Below are 19975 nucleotides of genomic sequence, written 5' to 3'. Positions count from 1 at the left end.
GTGATATGTGGACTATAATGCATTTGTGGTAATAAAGATTATTTTTTTTTGTTTAAAAATTAATTGACTGTTAGTTACTAATACTTACCATATTTTTCGCACTACAAGGTGGACCCGATTATAAGGCACACTGTCAATAAATGTGTATTTTCTGGTCTATTTTCATACACAAGGCGCATAATACGACACTAGTAAGAAACAGGTGTGTCGCCATGTTTCCCTTCTAATTCAGCAGGTCTTGCCACTGGGTTTTAACACCGGTACAGCTAAGCTAAGTAAAAAAAAAATCTGTAATTCTTAAAAAAAAAAAAACATTTTCTTTTAATGTCAAACGAGCACTGGATGTTAATCTACACAGATTTCATTCCAGAAATTGTTTATTTGGGTGAGTAAAGCACTTCCATTTATTTACAGTAAGCTTAGATTTCCAGATTTTCACTAAGGCTGGGTGCATTAGCATTACCGGCTAACCCATAGACTACATATGGCCTCACATCAATGTCAATGGTCAAGGGCGCAAAAATACAAGTAGGGGCACAAAAATACCAGTGTGTTTTAACATTTTACGTGTGTAAATGAACTTCTCGTGAGCACAAATGTGAAACTAGCCAGGAAAAAAAAGTGAATCATGTGTGCGCTGAAGAAAATGTTGCTCTCGAGCTTAATTTTTTTCCTCTCGATTGCTTTTTTTTTTTTTTTCTCGCGCCCTGTGTGAGTTACCTGTGGGAGCAGTTTGTGCTCGACTTTTTTGCGCTGGAGTTTTGAAAGGGGTGGTTTTGACAGTTTAGGGGTGGGGCCAGAGTCGTCTCCCTCAGCGAGCGCTATTGGCTGATATCTCCGGGGTATGTGACAGACCGCCTACCTCCACGAACCGGAGGAGGGCGGGGACAGAAGGACAGCAGGAGACTTAGCTAACTGGCAATGCTAACATCTAAACAACCCGCTCTCCAGCGCGACCCGCTCTGTCTGCCCAGCCTCTCCCCTGTAGCGACCGTCTCTCGTCTGGAGCGATCGCTCGCCGGCTCTATCTGCCTGGGTTAGCGCCTAGAGCAACCGGCTCTCTGGGCGAACAGCAGACGAGAGCGCGGGCCGACAGAGCGGGTCGCTCCGGGCACTAAACTCCGATGCGCTGGAGAGCGGGTTGTTTGGATGTTAGCATAGCCAGTTAGCTAACTAGGACAAAAAAGCACCCTGAGAGGAGAAAAATGAAGCTCGAGAGCAACATTTCCTTAGTGCGCACACGATTCCCTTTTCGTTGCTCGCTAGTTTCACATTTGTGCTCACGAGCAATTCATTTTCACACTCAAAATGTTAAAACACGCTGGTAATTTTTTTCACCTGGTATTTTTGCGCCCTCGACTTTTGACATTGATGTGACGCCATAACTACAGTCTCTGAACTAACCACCCGACAGCGCTACACGGAGGAACCCTAAATGTTCTGGTAAGCCAGGGTGATATCTGGAACTGACATAGCTTGTTTTAACACGCTAAATGTGAAGGTTACAGGCTGATAATACTCTGTTGGAGAACTGTATAATGCTGTACTTCATACGGCTTTACTGCTTCTTACAACCTGACTGGTAAAATTCATACACAAGGCGCACCGGATTATAAGGTGCACTGACACAATTTGGGAAAATTATTGTATGTTTTATAGTGTGAAAAATATGGTAGTAGCATTTGGGTATGTAGTGTCTAGAAAAGTGTTTAAGTTAAATATACTGTTTTGCTACACTCCAGTACCTGCAAAATCTGTCCAAACACAAAAGGAATGGTTTCTGCTTTTTATAAAATCTCATATAATCACATTATCATCCAACTTGGCATAGAGATTACTCCTGAACAATGGAGTATAGAGAATATCTAGAGATGTTTAATACATTGATACAGTTTAAAATAACTAATAGACTTCACTACTTAAAGGCCAAATTACATAAGATTTTCCTTAGATTTCCTCATACGCTGCAAACGTAATACTAAAGAAGAAATACTGTTTCATTAGCTTTGGACATTTTTGAAAGTCTGTATTTGAGTTCACTGCTGTTGTATGTAAAGAATGTTGCTGTGCATAAGTCAGTTTTTAGCTGAAGGCTTTTTATATCCGCATAGCTGTCTGTTACACTATCCTATTAATTTGCCACAACACAAGGAGGGTAAAGACTAGCACATGCCTCCTCCGATACATGTGAATTCAGCCACCGCCTCTTTCCGAACTGCTGCTGCTGATGTAGCATTACAGAGTAGCATCATAGCGCACTCGGAGAAAAGTGCAGCGACTCAGTTTTGATACATCAGCTCACAGACGCCTTGTGCTGCGGACATCACCCTTTGGAGTGATGAAGGGAAAGTGCGCCATCTACCTACCCAGAGAGAGCAAAGCCAGTTGTGCTCTCCCGGGGCTCTAGCAGCTGATGACAAGCTGCAAGACCGGGATTCAAACCAGCGATCCCCTGGTCATAGTGGCGCTGTAGACCACTTTACACCATTAAATAGAATATAGAAATACATATAAAATATTCTTGATACATATTCAGAACTGCTTGTTTTTTTAAGTGTGGTTACAATGGACATTATTATAGTGGAGAACGATAATGAGAGTTAAGTGCAATTAAATTCAGTAGGCAGCAAGAGAAGCAGCTTTGTTACATTATGTTTTTTCCACTGTAACACAGAAACTCTTTATTTTTTTGTACTTGAAAATGATTGTCATGCTTGTGGATTAAAAGACTAAATGTATGATGCTTTTTAAGAATACAGAGACTGTATGGTCTTGAATGGACAGCTTCTCTCAAATGCTCCTGCCCTGCTTTAAGTCTGGTGGCACACTATAGAAGGCAAATGCTGGAGGTCTGGTTGAAACGCACTGATCTGGTCTGGAGGCTTTTATAGAAGGCCTTATGATGGGCACTGTTGTTAGTTTAGAACGCCCTCTAGTGGAGGAGAGCTGCCATTGATCCACTGATCACTCTGCTAAAAATAAATCCATCTTAAAACAAGCTGTTGCTTCTAGTTGGGTTCAGATGGTCTAAGCTGGTCTTTGTTGGTCAGTGGGGTTAAAAAGCTGGTCATCCAGGGCAAGACATACATTATACTGATTAACATGCAGTTCTAATTCATGCTGGTTTCTAACAAAACCATGTTCCTGTTTGTAGACCAACTAAACCATCAAAACCAAAGATTTTATTTATTATTTATTTTTTTGTTTTAATTGAGCATAAGAACATAACAAAAATGACGTTCTCACAACAACAATCACTGACTAAGTTATACAACACACAGAGAACATACCAAAAATTAAATATATAAAATAAAAAAAATGCTAAGAGGTTAATAACTGTAATTGTTTTATTTTTGCATACAAGGGGGAGGAGGAGCATTTATAAAATTAACATTTATGTATATCATATTTTGTTAGGATAATTACATTATTAATCTTTTTTTTTATTATCAGGAAATATGAATATACAAACTGAATATTTTGAAAGGAGATGGAATTTGCACTATGGATTTGGAAGACAAAAAGTTGTGGAGAGATCTTTTACACACTCATAAAACAAGTGTTCAGTTGTTTCTGTATTACAGAAGCCACAATTTCCTACTCTAATTTAATCTAATTTAATTCTTTCTCTCATTAACTCACTGGAGGGGTATATATTGTTTATGATTTTGAAATGTGTTTCTTTATATTTAGTACACATTAGCATTTTCTTTAGTTGGTCATAATTTTAGAGATTTGTCCAGGTTTTGTAGGTTGATGTTATTTTTTGTTTTTCCTGGGTACATAGTTTTTATTATATTAAATATTGACTTATTGCTACATTTTGTATCTACAATTTCCACATAATCAATTTTAATCTTATGTAATCTGGGTGTCGTGTTGTTTGACAATGGTTTTGTTTTTTAAAGACTGAATGAGGATATTTGGGATGTTATCTATTAATTTCTTGTCAGTTACCTTTGAACAATCAGTGTCATATTTGTTATTAAATTTCTCCAAATTAAGTGTATTACCATTTTCATCTAGTGTGTGCATAATAGACCAGATGTGCTTTTGCCACCAGTCTTCCATAAACATAGTTTTTTTTCTATTCAATATGACATTATGAAGACTGACGTTGTGCTTAAATATCATTTTCCACTGTAAAAAAAAGAGATTTAGCGAGGTAATATAGATATTTAGAAAATCACATTTTAATAAAAACTCAATACCTCCAACATTTCTAAACACAAATGTTGGCACAAATAAGATCAGCATTTTTTAAAAAGAACTGGAGTTATCTAAATTTTAAAATTCCATTAATAATTTCATAATCAATTGCTTTAATTTCCCCAAAGATATGCCTCTACATAAATGCCTTAATAAAACCCAAATATATGCCTCTCCATTTTTTTCTGCTTGTTGTTTCCTGTTGCTTTAGGTGACGTGTCAGTCCTTTAACGAGCAATGCAACCTCAAGGTGAAGAGCAACACCTGCTACTGCTGTGATTTATACAGCTGTGGGAGGTAAGGTATTTATGTAGAAATAAATTTAATTTAACAACTGATTTTATGATTTAACGCATCATAACAATCCTAGTCTTACTCCATATCGGTGTTTTTGTCCCTCTAGCCCAGAGTACCACGCCCATTACTTTGAGTTCACGGGTGTGAGTAGCTGCTTCGATGTGGTGCACCTGCACAGACTGCTGTGGTCTAGTGTAGTGCTCAACGTACTGGGGGTCTTCCTGGGCATCGTCACTGCTGCCATACTAGGAGCTTACAAGGACATGGTAAGAGAATCACTATCACAGACTATACTTTAAATTTTATCAGTAATAAGTGTGTAGATTTAAGATTTAGATTTATGGAAGAACAAATGACTGTGAGTTCATCATTTTTGCAGTTATTGGGGAGGGTGTCACACAGCTCCAGGGGGCCCAGGGTGTTGTGGGTCTGATTTTCACTGGTTTATGGAGAGACAATCATGTCCTATTTTCGTCATTTTATATCAGAAAATGTCTGTAAACTGCTAGAGGGAGCCTGCAAGTAAGTCCTCAGTGAACTGGTGATTTGAGCTAAATACAGTGAGGAAAATAAGTATTTGAACACCCTGACTTCTCCCACTCATGGAAATCATGGATGGGTCTGAAATTTTCATCTTAGGTGAATGTCCACTGTGAGAGACATAATCCACAAAAAATCCGGAAATCACGATGTATGATTCTTTTAAAATAATTTATTTGTGTGTTACTGCTGCAAATAAGTAGTTGAAACCTGTGAAAATCAATATTAATATTTGGTACAGTAGCATTTGTTTGCAACTACACAGGTCAAACGTTTCCTGTAGTTTTTCACCAGGTTTGCACAAACACTGCAGCAGGGATTTTGGATTTTGGCCCATTCCTCCACACAGATCTTTTCCAGATCAGCCAGGTTTCTGGGCTGTCACGGAGAAACACAAGGTTTGAGCTCCCTCCGAAGATGTTCTATAGGGTTTAGGTCTGGAGACTGGCTAGGCCACTCCAGCACCTTAATATGCTTCTTACAGAGCCACTCCTTGGTTATCTTGGCTGTGTTTTGGGTCATTGGGTCAGACCCAGCTGTAGCGGCACAGTGGTTTAATACCTGGTGCTAATTGAGATGTTGAAATATTTTTTTATTGGGCGCCAGTTATTAAATTAATTTAATTAGATTAATTAATTAATTAATTAATTAATCAAATTAATTAATAACACAAGACATCTCAGGGTGTGGTTTCTACAGGTGACAGAAATTTTCATAACCAAATTATCCAGAAAAACACACTGAAATGACAGGTTTTGTAAAATAAAAGTATTTATTAAATCACACAGATATGAGTAAATAATTCATTAAAAAGTCATAAATGTAGCCATTAGCTATCAAATCATAGTGTAGAATGATAAATGAGAAATAAAAGAACAAACACGTTATAATGCTGATATGAAAGGAATAAAGATTAATAGAACTATTAAGTGAATATTTCTAAATAAGGGTCTAAGGCATTTTAAGTCTACGAAACCAGTTCTTATTTCCAACCAAGCAACTCAAAATGAGTCATCTATACTAAAGACGCTCTATTAAAGACCCGACCAAACCATGACCAACAGACACCATCTGCCGAAAGATTAAACCCAGCTCTGCCTTACTCTGAGTTGTTGAAGTGGGCCTTGGTGACGTCCGCCTGGGTTGGTCGTCTGATGCTTCACCCCGAAAAAGGATCACGTGAGCCTGTCTGAAGGGTGGTTTGACTTCCTGTGTCAGCACGGAGCCCCATTAGAACCCACAGGGTAAATCCCTTCACTCTCAGCTGGCTTGCTGGTGGCCTCCGGACCGCAGATTTCTGGGTTGGATCTGGCGGATCTCCTTTTCAGCTGTACTTTAGCTAAACTTAGATGGAATAATGCTTGGCTTCGTAGATTGTAAAATAACCTTAGATATTTTAACTAGGATAGCTAATATTAATATACTTGAAGATTAAATGCACTAGTCTAAGAAAACTAACTTAAGATGACTAAACTAACAGTCTATCCTTTCTCCATCTCTGGGCTCCCTAACCTCTCTCCTCTAACTGTTTTCCTCAACTCATCTTCTCCAACTCCTTCTCCCACTCCTTCTCTAACTCTACTGGAAACTCTAAACTGTGTCTGCCCAGTTTAACTATTAGTCTCTGTGGCCTGTTTGGCCCCTGAGCTATGATTGGCCCTGTGGCCCAAATGTCTGTGTTTTGATTGGTCTAGGAGCAATTTCAAACTTTGGTGGGGATTCACAAAGGGCCATAAACCCCCCCTCGCTCACATGGTCAGCATGCATCAGCTAGTGGTCTATTTTTCTAATAGACCCAACCAAAAGAAAACTCAACTAAACAGTGGATCAAAATACATTTTTCAGCATATCAGTTTGTGATGATAAATTCAGGAAACACAATCTTACAATTGAATCACAATAAATGTAATATATATATATTGCCCACAAACAGTTTTGTAATACTCAAGATAATCTTAGAAATACAATGATGGATGGTACTCTGTCAGAAAGAGATCAAGAGTCATGATATTATTTAAACCCAATTAAATCACTTAAAAGAAAATACATGGTTAAACCACTGATAACCAAATAAAGCTAAATTATCAAATGCTAGTTAAACCTTGTTGATTCAGACTTGAATGTGTAGGAAAATTTAAATCAGGACACATCCAGACACATATACCATATACCAGACACATATACCATTATTTAGTAAACATTCTATAAAACACCTTTTTATATAGTCAATTTATATGTATTTTCAGCAAAATCTTCTTAGTGAGAAATTTCTCCCCCCTCTGCTGTGTTTAGATAAGCGGCTGGTCCTTGCCTGTCTGAATTTACGACGGTGGGGGAAGGAGTTCTTTCTGCACCACACAGAATTTGAGCCTGCAATGTTGAAAATGGAATCCCAAGCTTAGAACATTTCTCTTAATTTCATTAATCTTATTTCTAAGTGATTGCAGAAATAACTAGGCACAAACCCCTAAATTGGTACAACATTTGGTGAATTAACAATTTCCAAGGCATTAATTAAGTTTTGACACTCTCTTAAGTCCGCAGTCCCGTCCTAGTGATGGTGTTGCAAATGTTCCAAATGTTTACATTAACTCCGAGGTTTATGACTTGGAGGAATGTAAACAGAATTTTACCCTAAACTCGCATTTAGGGGTCTTGAGCGAGGCTGAGTGAAGAAATAGTCAGTAAATGTCATTTTGAAATTTAAGGTTGTTTGGAAAAGATTACTCCAAGGTTTTTTTTAGAGTGTTCTGGGTTCGAAGTTTCCTTATAGGCCGTAAAGTGGGGGTAGTGTGTGTTTGTGTCCAAGCAATGAAGAAATCCTCTGGTTAATCCACTACATTCCCCCCCCATCGATCGATGGGCCACTGGACGTTGGGTCATCGGTCGATGTCAACGTGGATTTCTGTAGACAGAGCACGTTAGGGTACATCTTTCATGCAATTGGTGTCTTGTTGGTCATGCTTTCTTAAGACAATCTACTACAAGGTTGCTGACAGAGTTTTTGGTCTAATGGATATACAATTTCTCTGATGATCAGTTTTTTTTTTTTGTTGTAGCTATTGGCTTTTGGTTCTGAATAAAATAGTTAATTTAATGTGATAGGGTGGCAACAAGCATATGAAAGGGTCACAAATAGTTTGCTAGCTATTTGTTCCTTTATAACTTTATCAAGACAACCTACCCATAAGGTATGCTTCAATAATTAGCCACTACTTAGTCAACAATTGAGAACAATATAGCGGAACAAACGTAGTCAGAAGGGAAACAAAATATGTTTTGGGCACCTGAAGAGAGGAGAAGAAAAAAAAAAAAATTGGCACCCCCCTTTCTCCACGTATTTATTATACTGCTATGCTAATGGTTTGAAATGGTGATTCAAACACTAGGTTTAACAAGATATCCACTTTGTTGTGAGTTATGCTACTTGGATAGGTGAGTTCCAGACAGTGAATGTGTGGTACTTTCTCAATTTAACAATTGCGTCAGGTCAGAATATGGTGGACAATGAACACTCAGTGTGTCTAAGTATTTGGCCCAGTATTATGATTTAACCTAGGGCATTATTGGTCCCGACTTGTCCCATGGGGCTTTTGCATAGTTTAATTGGGTTACAGTGAACTTGTTTGAGAATCGGTTTAATAAAACACTGACGATGCGGGATTTGGTTCCAGATGCGAGGCAGTTTGTCTGCCTTTGCCTGAGGACCAAACCAATGAGACCTGAGCTCGCGAATTGTTTTGCCAGTGCTGTGCTGGGACCTCACCAGTAGCTTGTCAGCAGTGTAGCACAATGGTTGGTATCCAAGCGTGCTTTTTCCCAGTTTTGGGTGTTTCCGCAGTTCACCGCTAGAACGGTGAGATATACCAACACCTGAGAAAGTGTGGTTCAGCGAAAAAGTTGTGGCCTGAGCCATTTCAATAGGGTCTGGGGGACGTCCCCCCCATCTGGCAAATGCACCTGCCACAGTGATGAGATGTTTGTTCCTTCGGACAAATTTCATGAGTCTTTCGACCCAATCCATTTGTGGAATTGGCCATATACCACACAGATCTTCTGAAGATTGGGGCTGAAAACACACTAGCCTTTTTCCAACAAGTGGCAGATATGTCAATTGTGGGAATGCTCGGTGTGTTTCCCCCATCATTTTGTGGTCCACCCATGGGTGATCGAGGGCCTGGGCTAGGCTCTCCCCCATGGCGCTGAGGCACCACGAATGAAGATGAAGCGTGTGTATCTGGGGCATAAACAAACAGGCCCTTGAGCATCCTGAAAGACGCACAGTAAGTGGCAAGTGGATCAAGTTGAAATGCCAGTGTTCTGAAAGAAGTGTTGCCACATGCACCAATTGTCATGTTAACTTTCCATTTGATTTGAGCATTCCGAAAAGCACATCCATCTGTGTAGATGGTGGGAATGTTTTTACATTCATAAGAATCCAAGGGACTGTGTTTGTCTGGAACCACTGGTGCAGGAACAAGAAGAGAGCAATCCTTTTGGTGCACGAACAGAGGATCACAGTTAGTCCGTGGCAAGGAACCTGCAGGTGTTCTGTGAACAGCTGACTTGTCAGCCCATGGAACAAAGATTTCACCGTTGACCGTTGTGTTAAGAGTGAATGACTTTCCAGCTTTTGGGTTGTACTCATCTACAGCCGTAGAGGGAGTCAATGCCCATGAACAGGTGTTTTGTTTTAGAATCATGGTAGGGGATTCTGAGGATGGTGGTTTCAGAACCCTGACAGTGAGCTTCTCATTGATTCCCGTGGAATTTGAAGGTTCAATGAGCTTGTGTGGCTCAATGTTGCTAGCAACATGATAGCATTGAACTCTATCCTGTGCCTTAGGACAGGGCAGGGGTTCGCAAACCTGTGCCCAGATTCTACGATGCTGAAAGTCAATCAATGGTTTGAACCGGTCAAGGAGGTCTTTGCCAAAGAGCAATGGGACGTTCTCCAATGGAGAAATGTGAATTGGATGGGTGAGGCTCATTGGACCGATGGCAACGTGCACCAGGGCTGCAGAATGCAGAGTGATACCAGTGTGCGAATATGGTTGAAGGTGAAGAGCACACTTTTTCAGAGGTATCTTTTTGTTGTTTCGGCGGGCTGTCGCCCTCACCTGGTCAAAAAGTGAATTTGACATTAAAGAAATGTCTGACCCCGTGTCCAAAAGAGCTTCATACCCGAACACATCTTCCAGCCAGGTGGCTAGGTAGAATTTTGGTGTTGAACCTTTCTCGGTTAAGAAACCCAAGAAATGTTTAGGTGGTGGATCCTCCAGGCTGAGGGAAGAAGCTTCCTCAGTGTGGTTGTTTTCAGCGTCTGGCTGTACAACCAAGGCTGCATTGGAGTGGATGGATTTCGCACCCCCCCAAGCAGGTTGATCTGGAGCATGGACAATTGGCAAGAATTCAGATTCAGCATTGTCCTGCTTGCGTATTTCGTTACGAAATTGTCTGAGCAGACTGCCGTCTTTAGTGCTCAGGTTAGTTGGATATGTCTCATCCTTGTGCCCTTTAGGTGGACACCAACGTTTGTGGTGCTTTGGGCTCTTTCTCCTGAGCGGAGATTGAAGTTTGCTGGAGCTCTGTGCTCGAGCATGGTGCTGTGAGTGTTTGCCATTCCAACTGCGTTTTATCCTACCTTTCCTTCGATAGGAGGGCTTTTGGTCACTTTGCTTGGCCCAATGTAGGGACGAGCGACGCCAAGAGTGGAACACTCTCTGGTTTTTGTGGTTTAACTGGGTCTTAGGTGGCATTGGAGCCTTGTGTGCCCCTTTTTGCTTGACGTGGGAGGACTGCTCATTAATTATCAGGACGTCATTTGACTCTGATTTTTTATTAATGTTTTGTTGGAACTTAGCAAATCCTCTGAGAGCCAAATCACGCAGCTGCCGGCTTGTTAGCGTACGGGGGCAGGCTGCGACTCCAAAAGAGTGACTGGTGGAGGGATGGAGGTTTCTCACGAACAATGTTTTGAAAACTTCCTCTTCCTCCATTCCAGGCTCATTTCTATAGCCGAAATAAGCGTGCCTGAGGCGGTGATAGTACTGTAGGGGTGTTTCCTGGCGACTCTGCTTTATTGCAAGAGCTGCAGCAAGGCCGGTTTGAGCAAGGAGGTTGGAGAACTCATTCTCTAAAGCCTTGCAAAGAGCAGGATAATCTCTCTTAACCTGGGGTGGTTGGCGCTCAATGAAACGTCCAACTTCCCGGCTAGAGGACACCTTAATGAGGTAGATTTTATCATCTACCGTGGCCTTGGGGAAACGGCGTAAGAAGAAGTCAATGTCGCGAAGATACTGGTGGACATCATTGGAACCGTCCGGTTCTGGTTCAAAGCGTGGGATGTTACGCGCAATTTTGTCCAAATCTCTATCAGAGGGTGCTTGAGGTAGCACAGAGGTCCCATATGGCTGGGAACGCTGAGTGAACCTTGGTTCTACTGGCGCTTCAGCACCTTTAAGGGAGACTAGAGGGAATGTATTTGTGGATGGTTGTTGCTTAAGATCCGGAACCCCAGGGGTTCCTGATTTACCAGCTGGATTGATGGGGGAGTCTCCCTCCATCATCAGCTCAAATGTTAACTCTGTTTGGTCTCGAGTTAATTTTACTGCATTGTTAGCATGTGCTAATTCAGTTTCTAGCTCAACCTGTTTTGCAATAGCATGTTTTAGTTTTTCCTGTGACTGAGCTGCAAGTTGGGTAGCTATGTTGGCTTCCTTTTGAAGCAGCTGCACTTCGGTTTTGAGGTCTCTTTGGTTCATTTCAGACTGTACAGTTTTGTTCTCTAGGTCTGCAACTTTATCATTTAAAGTCACAATCTCTGCTTGGAGATTTTGAATGGTTTTGGAGGAAGCAGCAAGTTGATCCTGTGACAACAGCAGCTGTTTCCACAGTATTAGGGAAATCGGATCCACTTGTTGCTTGCCCTCAAGGATTTTAGATACACACTCATTGAGGCTTTTGGCAATTAGTGCATGGAGACCCCCACTGTCCGTTTGTTGGACTGGGATGGTAAGTCCTGGGGGTAGACCAGCTGTAAGCTCTAAAAGAGCTTTTTCGGTGGCACACATTTTGATTTACGTAAAGCACGTGGAATCAACAATTTTGATGACAAACAAGTTTATTTTATGTTCGAGTCAATTAGCATTGTGCCTTTCTAAGAAGAAAATCTGTTAAAAGGGAGTGACCTAAGGTTACAATTAGCAGATTAATTTTAAAAGGATAGTTAGATTTGTTGTCAGTGGTGCTAGTGAACAGTTTAATAACTGTAGGCCACTATACGCAGTATGTCTAAATATGGGTATAGGTATTAACTATGTACAGGATGGGAGAAATTTAACTATGTATTAAGCACAGGTATGCTGGGTATATGGTTGAGTAACTGATAACTGGATACGTTTTTTTTATTTTTTATTTTTTTATTTATTTTTTTTTTATTAATTAATTAATTTCAATCAGTTATTAATAATTGATCTTAATTGATCAATAATTAATCTTAATTTATTTGAAGATGGTTGAATTAAATTGAAAATAATTAATTAACAAAAGTTTAATTAATTTTACTTAATCAAATTGATTAAAATGACCAGTTAATTATTTTATGTTGTGATTAGTTACTCAATGGAGATAGCTATTTAGCTTGGTTCAATGTAACATAAAGAGTAATGTTTGAGAGAGCAGACCTGAAACTTAAATTTAACTATTTAATATTAACCGATTAAATGAATGCAGTTATTTGTTTACTTATTTACAAACCATTTAACCCAACCACAATGCAAATTCCCTTTATTAACTTAACAAAAAGTTTGTTTGAAATTGGCACCCTCTGGCGACAGAAACTCTAAATGCACTCTACAGGATGATAGCAATTACACAAGTACAACACCAGGTGGCGACACAGCTATGTGGCTAAGTGGCTCCCTCTGGTGGTCAAACAAATGAGATGTACCTTTCTGCACTGTATGCAGTTACCCAAATCAAACACCAGATGGCGATGTGGCAGTGTACCCCCCCTAGTGGTGAGGGGTAGTAAAACACCCTTTGAGTTTGAGTGTAAATAGTCAGGCTGTCCACCAGATGGTGGCAGAGGCCGACTGGTGGGAGTGGTCACGCCCACTGATGATGCCACGTTAAGGACCGCCCCTTGGGTCTGGGACCTGGTCAGCAGATTTGACTGACTCAGTCGACTGTGAATAGCAGAGGAGAAGGACACGGCTGTCCGAAAGTTTAACACAGCAGCAACACACTTCACAAGATGAGCAAAGAGGATTTACATCCTGGCGTGGTTAGTTTAATCACGCACACAATAAACTTCCTGCCACTCAGGGTGGTGTTACGTAAAAGTTAGCTACTCTTTTACGCACGTGGAAGTGTCCAGTACTGCAGGATTTTACGGATTTCGCGCAAAAACCGGCAGTTTTAACTGGAGCGCGGAGTCAATGAGCCGGAAATCCGCGACTCATACCTGCGCGAAGGCCTTATCAGATCAACACTGGCAAAATATGTCTATTTTACCGGAAACAGTTCGAACTTTATGTAAGTACACACGTATATACACGTATATACACCCGGGTTTAAGGTTGCCCACACACGGCGGTGTGTCAACCAAGCTTATTTTACAAATAAGAGTAATGTTTTCAAGAGCGCTCACGTACCACACACACAACTGTACACGTTATACAGACACACAGGGGACCGTGCGCGCGACGCGCACACACAGCGGGGGACTGGCCAGTCCTGAATTGTAAACAAAAAACACGTGTAGAACATGTGCGTGTATTTCTAACACGCTGGGTTTATGCAGTTAACTCCAGCTAGGCCAGCTAGCCAGCAGCTAACGCATTTAGCAATAAAAACAAAATACACTTTATTCTGCAACTTACAGCGCTATTTTCTGGAACTGGTTATGAAATGTGTATATTCTGGTCTCGCGGCGGAGAGCCAATAATAATCCTGCCCCACGTTGGCGCGCCAAATTATGTAGCGGCACAGTGGTTTAATACCTGGTGCTAATTGAGATGTTGAAATATTTTTTTATTGGGCGCCAGTTATTAAATTAATTTAATTAGATTAATTAATTAATTAATTAATTAATCAAATTAATTAATAACACAAGACATCTCAGGGTGTGGTTTCTACAGGTGACAGAAATTTTCATAACCAAATTATCCAGAAAAACACACTGAAATGACAGGTTTTGTAAAATAAAAGTATTTATTAAATCACACAGATATGAGTAAATAATTCATTAAAAAGTCATAAATGTAGCCATTAGCTATCAAATCATAGTGTAGAATGATAAATGAGAAATAAAAGAACAAACACGTTATAATGCTGATATGAAAGGAATAAAGATTAATAGAACTATTAAGTGAATATTTCTAAATAAGGGTCTAAGGCATTTTAAGTCTACGAAACCAGTTCTTATTTCCAACCAAGCAACTCAAAATGAGTCATCTATACTAAAGACGCTCTATTAAAGACCCGACCAAACCATGACCAACAGACACCATCTGCCGAAAGATTAAACCCAGCTCTGCCTTACTCTGAGTTGTTGAAGTGGGCCTTGGTGACGTCCGCCTGGGTTGGTCGTCTGATGCTTCACCCCGAAAAAGGATCACGTGAGCCTGTCTGAAGGGTGGTTTGACTTCCTGTGTCAGCACGGAGCCCCATTAGAACCCACAGGGTAAATCCCTTCACTCTCAGCTGGCTTGCTGGTGGCCTCCGGACCGCAGATTTCTGGGTTGGATCTGGCGGATCTCCTTTTCAGCTGTACTTTAGCTAAACTTAGATGGAATAATGCTTGGCTTCGTAGATTGTAAAATAACCTTAGATATTTTAACTAGGATAGCTAATATTAATATACTTGAAGATTAAATGCACTAGTCTAAGAAAACTAACTTAAGATGACTAAACTAACAGTCTATCCTTTCTCCATCTCTGGGCTCCCTAACCTCTCTCCTCTAACTGTTTTCCTCAACTCATCTTCTCCAACTCCTTCTCCCACTCCTTCTCTAACTCTACTGGAAACTCTAAACTGTGTCTGCCCAGTTTAACTATTAGTCTCTGTGGCCTGTTTGGCCCCTGAGCTATGATTGGCCCTGTGGCCCAAATGTCTGTGTTTTGATTGGTCTAGGAGCAATTTCAAACTTTGGTGGGGATTCACAAAGGGCCATAAACCCCCCCTCGCTCACATGGTCAGCATGCATCAGCTAGTGGTCTATTTTTCTAATAGACCCAACCAAAAGAAAACTCAACTAAACAGTGGATCAAAATACATTTTTCAGCATATCAGTTTGTGATGATAAATTCAGGAAACACAATCTTACAATTGAATCACAATAAATGTAATATATATATATTGCCCACAAACAGTTTTGTAATACTCAAGATAATCTTAGAAATACAATGATGGATGGTACTCTGTCAGAAAGAGATCAAGAGTCATGATATTATTTAAACCCAATTAAATCACTTAAAAGAAAATACATGGTTAAACCACTGATAACCAAATAAAGCTAAATTATCAAATGCTAGTTAAACCTTGTTGATTCAGACTTGAATGTGTAGGAAAATTTAAATCAGGACACATCCAGACACATATACCATATACCAGACACATATACCATTATTTAGTAAACATTCTATAAAACACCTTTTTATATAGTCAATTTATATGTATTTTCAGCAAAATCTTCTTAGTGAGAAATTTCTCCCCCCTCTGCTGTGTTTAGATAAGCGGCTGGTCCTTGCCTGTCTGAATTTACGACGGTGGGGGAAGGAGTTCTTTCTGCACCACACAGAATTTGAGCCTGCAATGTTGAAAATGGAATCCCAAGCTTAGAACATTTCTCTTAATTTCATTAATCTTATTTCTAAGTGATTGCAGAAATAACTAGGCACAAACCCCTAAATTGGTACAACATTTGGTGAATTAACAATTTCCAAGGCATTAATTAAGTTTTGACACTCTCTTAAGTCCGCAGTCCCGTCCTAGTGATGGTGTTGCAAATGTTCCAAATGTTTACATTAACTCCGAGGTTTATGACTTGGAGGAATGTAAACAGAATTTTACCCTAAACTCGCATTTAGGGGTCTTGAGCGAGGCTGAGTGAAGAAATAGTCAGTAAATGTCATTTTGAAATTTAAGGTTGTTTGGAAAAGATTACTCCAAGGTTTTTTTAGAGTGTTCTGGGTTCGAAGTTTCCTTATAGGCCGTAAAGTGGGGGTAGTGTGTGTTTGTGTCCAAGCAATGAAGAAATCCTCTGGTTAATCCACTACACAGCCATGAATCAATCTTTAATGCTCTAACTGAAAAAAGGAGGTTAGAGGTTCCCCTAATTCTGGAAATACATGGCCCCAGTCATCCTCTCCTTAATACAGTGCAGTCGTCCTGTCCCATGTGCAGAAAAACACCCCCAAAACATGATGCTTCCACCCCCATGCTTCACAGTAGGGATGGTGTTTTTGGGATAGTACTCATCATTATTCGTCCTCCAAACATGGCATGTGGAATCATTAATACGCCGGTGAGATGTGTGGGGTGACAATCTCATTAACGAGTCTGGGTTTGGTGTTTGCTATAGTAAAACAGTACTTGCCTGACTGCACTGTGCCAAGTGTAAAGTTTGGTGGAGGGATGATTATGGTGTGTGGTTGTTTTTCTGGAGTTGGGTTTGACCCCTTATTTCCAGTGAAAGAAATGTATAATGCTTCAGCATACAAAGAGACAGTTTCATGCTTTAAGCTTTGCGAGAACAGTTTGGGGGTCGCCCCTATTCCAACATGACTGCACACCAGTGCATGAAGAAATGGGTAAGCAAATTTGGTGTGGAAGAACTTGACTGGCCTGCACAGAGTCCTAACTTTAACCCAATAGAACAACACAGGGAACTTAGAGAGCGGAAACTGTGAGTCAAGCCTTCTCACAAATGTGCTTTGGTCTAAAATTTACATAAACACACTCCTAAACCTTGTGACAAGCCTGTGGCTGCAGAGAGATGTCAGCTAAGTTCATATGTGTGAAGAGGACAAGTGAATACTTTTGACAATAATCTAAAAACTAATTAGAGCTTAACTTACTGTAGATTTGCGATTAGGTTTCTTGAGCCCTGCAATATAAAACATCCATTAGATGGAAGATGAAGATTATTTACATCCTTTAGTTTTAGTGTTTCTCTTAAAGTTCTTTGATCAATTAAACACTGCTAGATTTTATTTCTACTACTGCTGCTCTTACCTGTGATCTTAAGATGTGTTTTGTTTTTTATTTTCATCAAGATCCTAACTTGTTTTTCATGCTGATCTCAAGATTTTTGACTAAATCCTTGTTCGTCCTATACTTTTAATAGTAAGTCATGTCTGCTCTGTCCCTGTCCTCCTGTTTTACAGGCTCCAGCTGTTCAGACTCAGATGTCTCCCAGTCCTGCTCCCCCTCCACACATCCTCTATAACCCCACCCAGCATATGGTCACCTATGCAGGTTTCTGCCCCTCAGGACAAGCCCTGCCTGCCTACCCCAACTACCCAATGCCCATGCAGGTAACCACAGCTACAGTGAGTTGTATAAGTCCCTTCTGTTCCAGGCCAACTGTAAACGTCTTTTATTTTCTTTGCTTCCAGCACCTGAACAGCTACCCAGCCGCAGGTCCTTCTCAGCCCAGTCCTGAGGTGGCCTGAGGCATTTATATGGAATTGTACATAAAATTTATATTCTGTATATACTAGGTCATATATACAAAATGTCATCAAAAATACACTAACATGCCAAATGTCATCGGACAAGAATTAACCTCTTAACACGCCCTATGAAAAATCATATCTGGCTGTGTTTATGAATAGTTATGAACAATTATAGGCTCAATATAGACACCCAATATACCATTTTAAAGCTTAGAATCTCTGCTTGTCAGTTATCTAGCCTATTTAGCAGTATCTCCTTTCAGAAAATAAACATTTATGGCGAAATATGCCTAGTTTCATAAAGTTATGATTCATATCTTTCATATTTCCGTTTTTCGTACGTCCATATTTGGTCGGATGCAGGTAACCACAGCTACAGTGAGTTGTATAAGTCCCTTCTGTTCCAGGCCAACTGTAAACGTCTTTTATTTTCTTTGCTTCCAGCACCTGAACAGCTACCCAGCCGCAGGTCCTTCTCAGCCCAGTCCTGAGGTGGCTGTGTCTCCATCGGATGAGCTCCAGCCTCAAGACCAGTCCAGCGGCAACCCTTCAGTTACAACACAGTCCACTTCACAAGACCCCTCCAGCTACAGGATCACTCCTAATGCACCCTCACTGTATGGACACTCATTAGGGCCTTTTGAGAAGCCGCCTCCGTATGCCTGCTAAAGGACTTTTTCTGTGTAACTGAAATGTTATTTCTTTAAAAATGAATGGCACAAAACATTCCAGTCCTAACATGATGACCAGATGTTAGTGAGGTATTGATAGTTTATCATATTTATTTAGTTTAGAAACGTATTGACTTTGACAGGGGCCGCTAGTCATGGACTAAATTATTCCAGCAGTGTATTCCAAAACTAATCTTTAATATCTGTTTGGGAAACTGGTCCTTATTGAAATTTTGCGCTGGAAGTCAGTCAGTATATTCTGATAGTAGTCAGTCTGTAGCTGTTTCTCAATTTGCGATGTCTGTACTTGTGTTCTTCTGTACTATGGAAACGTCATCAGTCGCAGCCCAAGTACTGTTTCATTCAAAAGTACAGTCCATGCAAACCCCCAAATGTGCAGAGAATGCATTTTGAACCAGTTTTGCTCTAATTGCAGAGGAGAAAGTTAAAATGTTTTAAATATAGTACTGTTGTGTGACAAAGATAAGATTTAAGATATTACTAGACAAAATGTAGTTTTACTAGACTTCAAGGCCCAATTACATTTCTAACTTATTTCTAACTCATATCTCCAAGGACAGACCCCCCAAACCCAGCTTGCAGTTCTGTTGTGTGAAAATGCACTTTTCTTTTCATGCATTTCTTCAGAGCTAGAGTGACCTCTGGTCTCTTTAATGTTGTTTATTAAAGGGGAAGCATAAAGTTAGTCAAATGGCTTGTTGTTTTTACATAAGTGAATCAAACCTTTGGCCAAATTCACTCAAAAATAGCATTAATCAGACAAATTGCTTGTCTTAAATTTAAATAATTGCAAAATTCCTAAAATAATTTGTGTCTCTGCGCTTAAGAGAAACATAATATTTTTGAAACAATACAAATTCAGAAACATTAAATACATTAAATGTGTGATTCGCATATTTGCAACAAAACTGTTATGGAATATGGGAAGTTGTAGGTCCCTAGAAAGTAAAGGAGCCATGGAAAATGACTTCTATGGAACTCAAGGGCCCCCCCTCGTGATCGTGATTTGTATTTAAACTCTTGCTCCGCTCCAGACAGGTCTAACCAATAATAAGAGAAATTTTTTCCTGTGTTTGTTGTGAAGTCCCAGTTTACAAACTCAAGTGATTTAGATCAGAATAAATGAACAGTAAGTTCGCATCATTCTGTTTGTTAGTAAAATAAAATGGTGCTCCCTAAAATTCAGGTTGAGTGATTAAAAAAGCCACACTTCGCATTGTGTTCTTTAACCTGTATACAACAGTGCTGCTTAACTACGAAATCTGCCCCAATGCTGGGTTTACATTCGCTGCTATTCTCAGTTTTCTGTTGTGTGTCCTTAAACACTGTAGCTTTTCGGAGCTCACATTTAAAAGTAATGTGCATCAGTTTCTTCTGTGTGTAAATCATTGTGTATGTCTTGTGTAAATTTTAATTTTGCACTTTAAAGTCATTGTTTCATTTCTCAATCATTTGGCCGGAGTGAAAAACAACTGTGTGCTGAAATAATAATCTATGCTGTTTTATAACAGGTTTATTCACTGACATTGAAAGGGTGGTTACCTGCAGAAGTT

The 19975-nt window shown here is 40.0% G+C and overlaps 1 protein-coding gene across 2 annotated transcripts in view; it reads left to right on the top strand.

Annotated features, from left to right (window-relative positions):
* LOC103031876 (transmembrane protein 255B) overlaps nucleotides 1-19850 on the top strand; it is a 47128-nt gene extending 27278 nt beyond the window's left edge. Inside the window, exons 6-9 of one of the 2 annotated variants that reach the window (XM_049469663.1) lie at nucleotides 4421-4506; nucleotides 4613-4772; nucleotides 17440-17589; nucleotides 18175-19850. In XM_049469663.1, coding sequence (XP_049325620.1) covers nucleotides 4421-4506; nucleotides 4613-4772; nucleotides 17440-17589; nucleotides 18175-18399 — 621 coding nt within the window. In that variant the 3' untranslated portion in view covers nucleotides 18400-19850. Of the gene's footprint in view, nucleotides 1-4420; nucleotides 4507-4612; nucleotides 4773-17439; nucleotides 17590-17670; nucleotides 17834-18174 lie in introns of those variants that run through there. The other variant, XM_022674352.2, reaches the window with a different exon arrangement.
* Nucleotides 19851-19975: the final 125 nt, after the last annotated feature.

This window comes from Astyanax mexicanus, chromosome 21 (assembly GCF_023375975.1).
Source record: "Astyanax mexicanus isolate ESR-SI-001 chromosome 21, AstMex3_surface, whole genome shotgun sequence".
Classification (NCBI taxonomy): domain Eukaryota; kingdom Metazoa; phylum Chordata; class Actinopteri; order Characiformes; family Acestrorhamphidae; genus Astyanax; species Astyanax mexicanus.
This window is presented reverse-complemented; position numbering and strand designations above follow the sequence as displayed.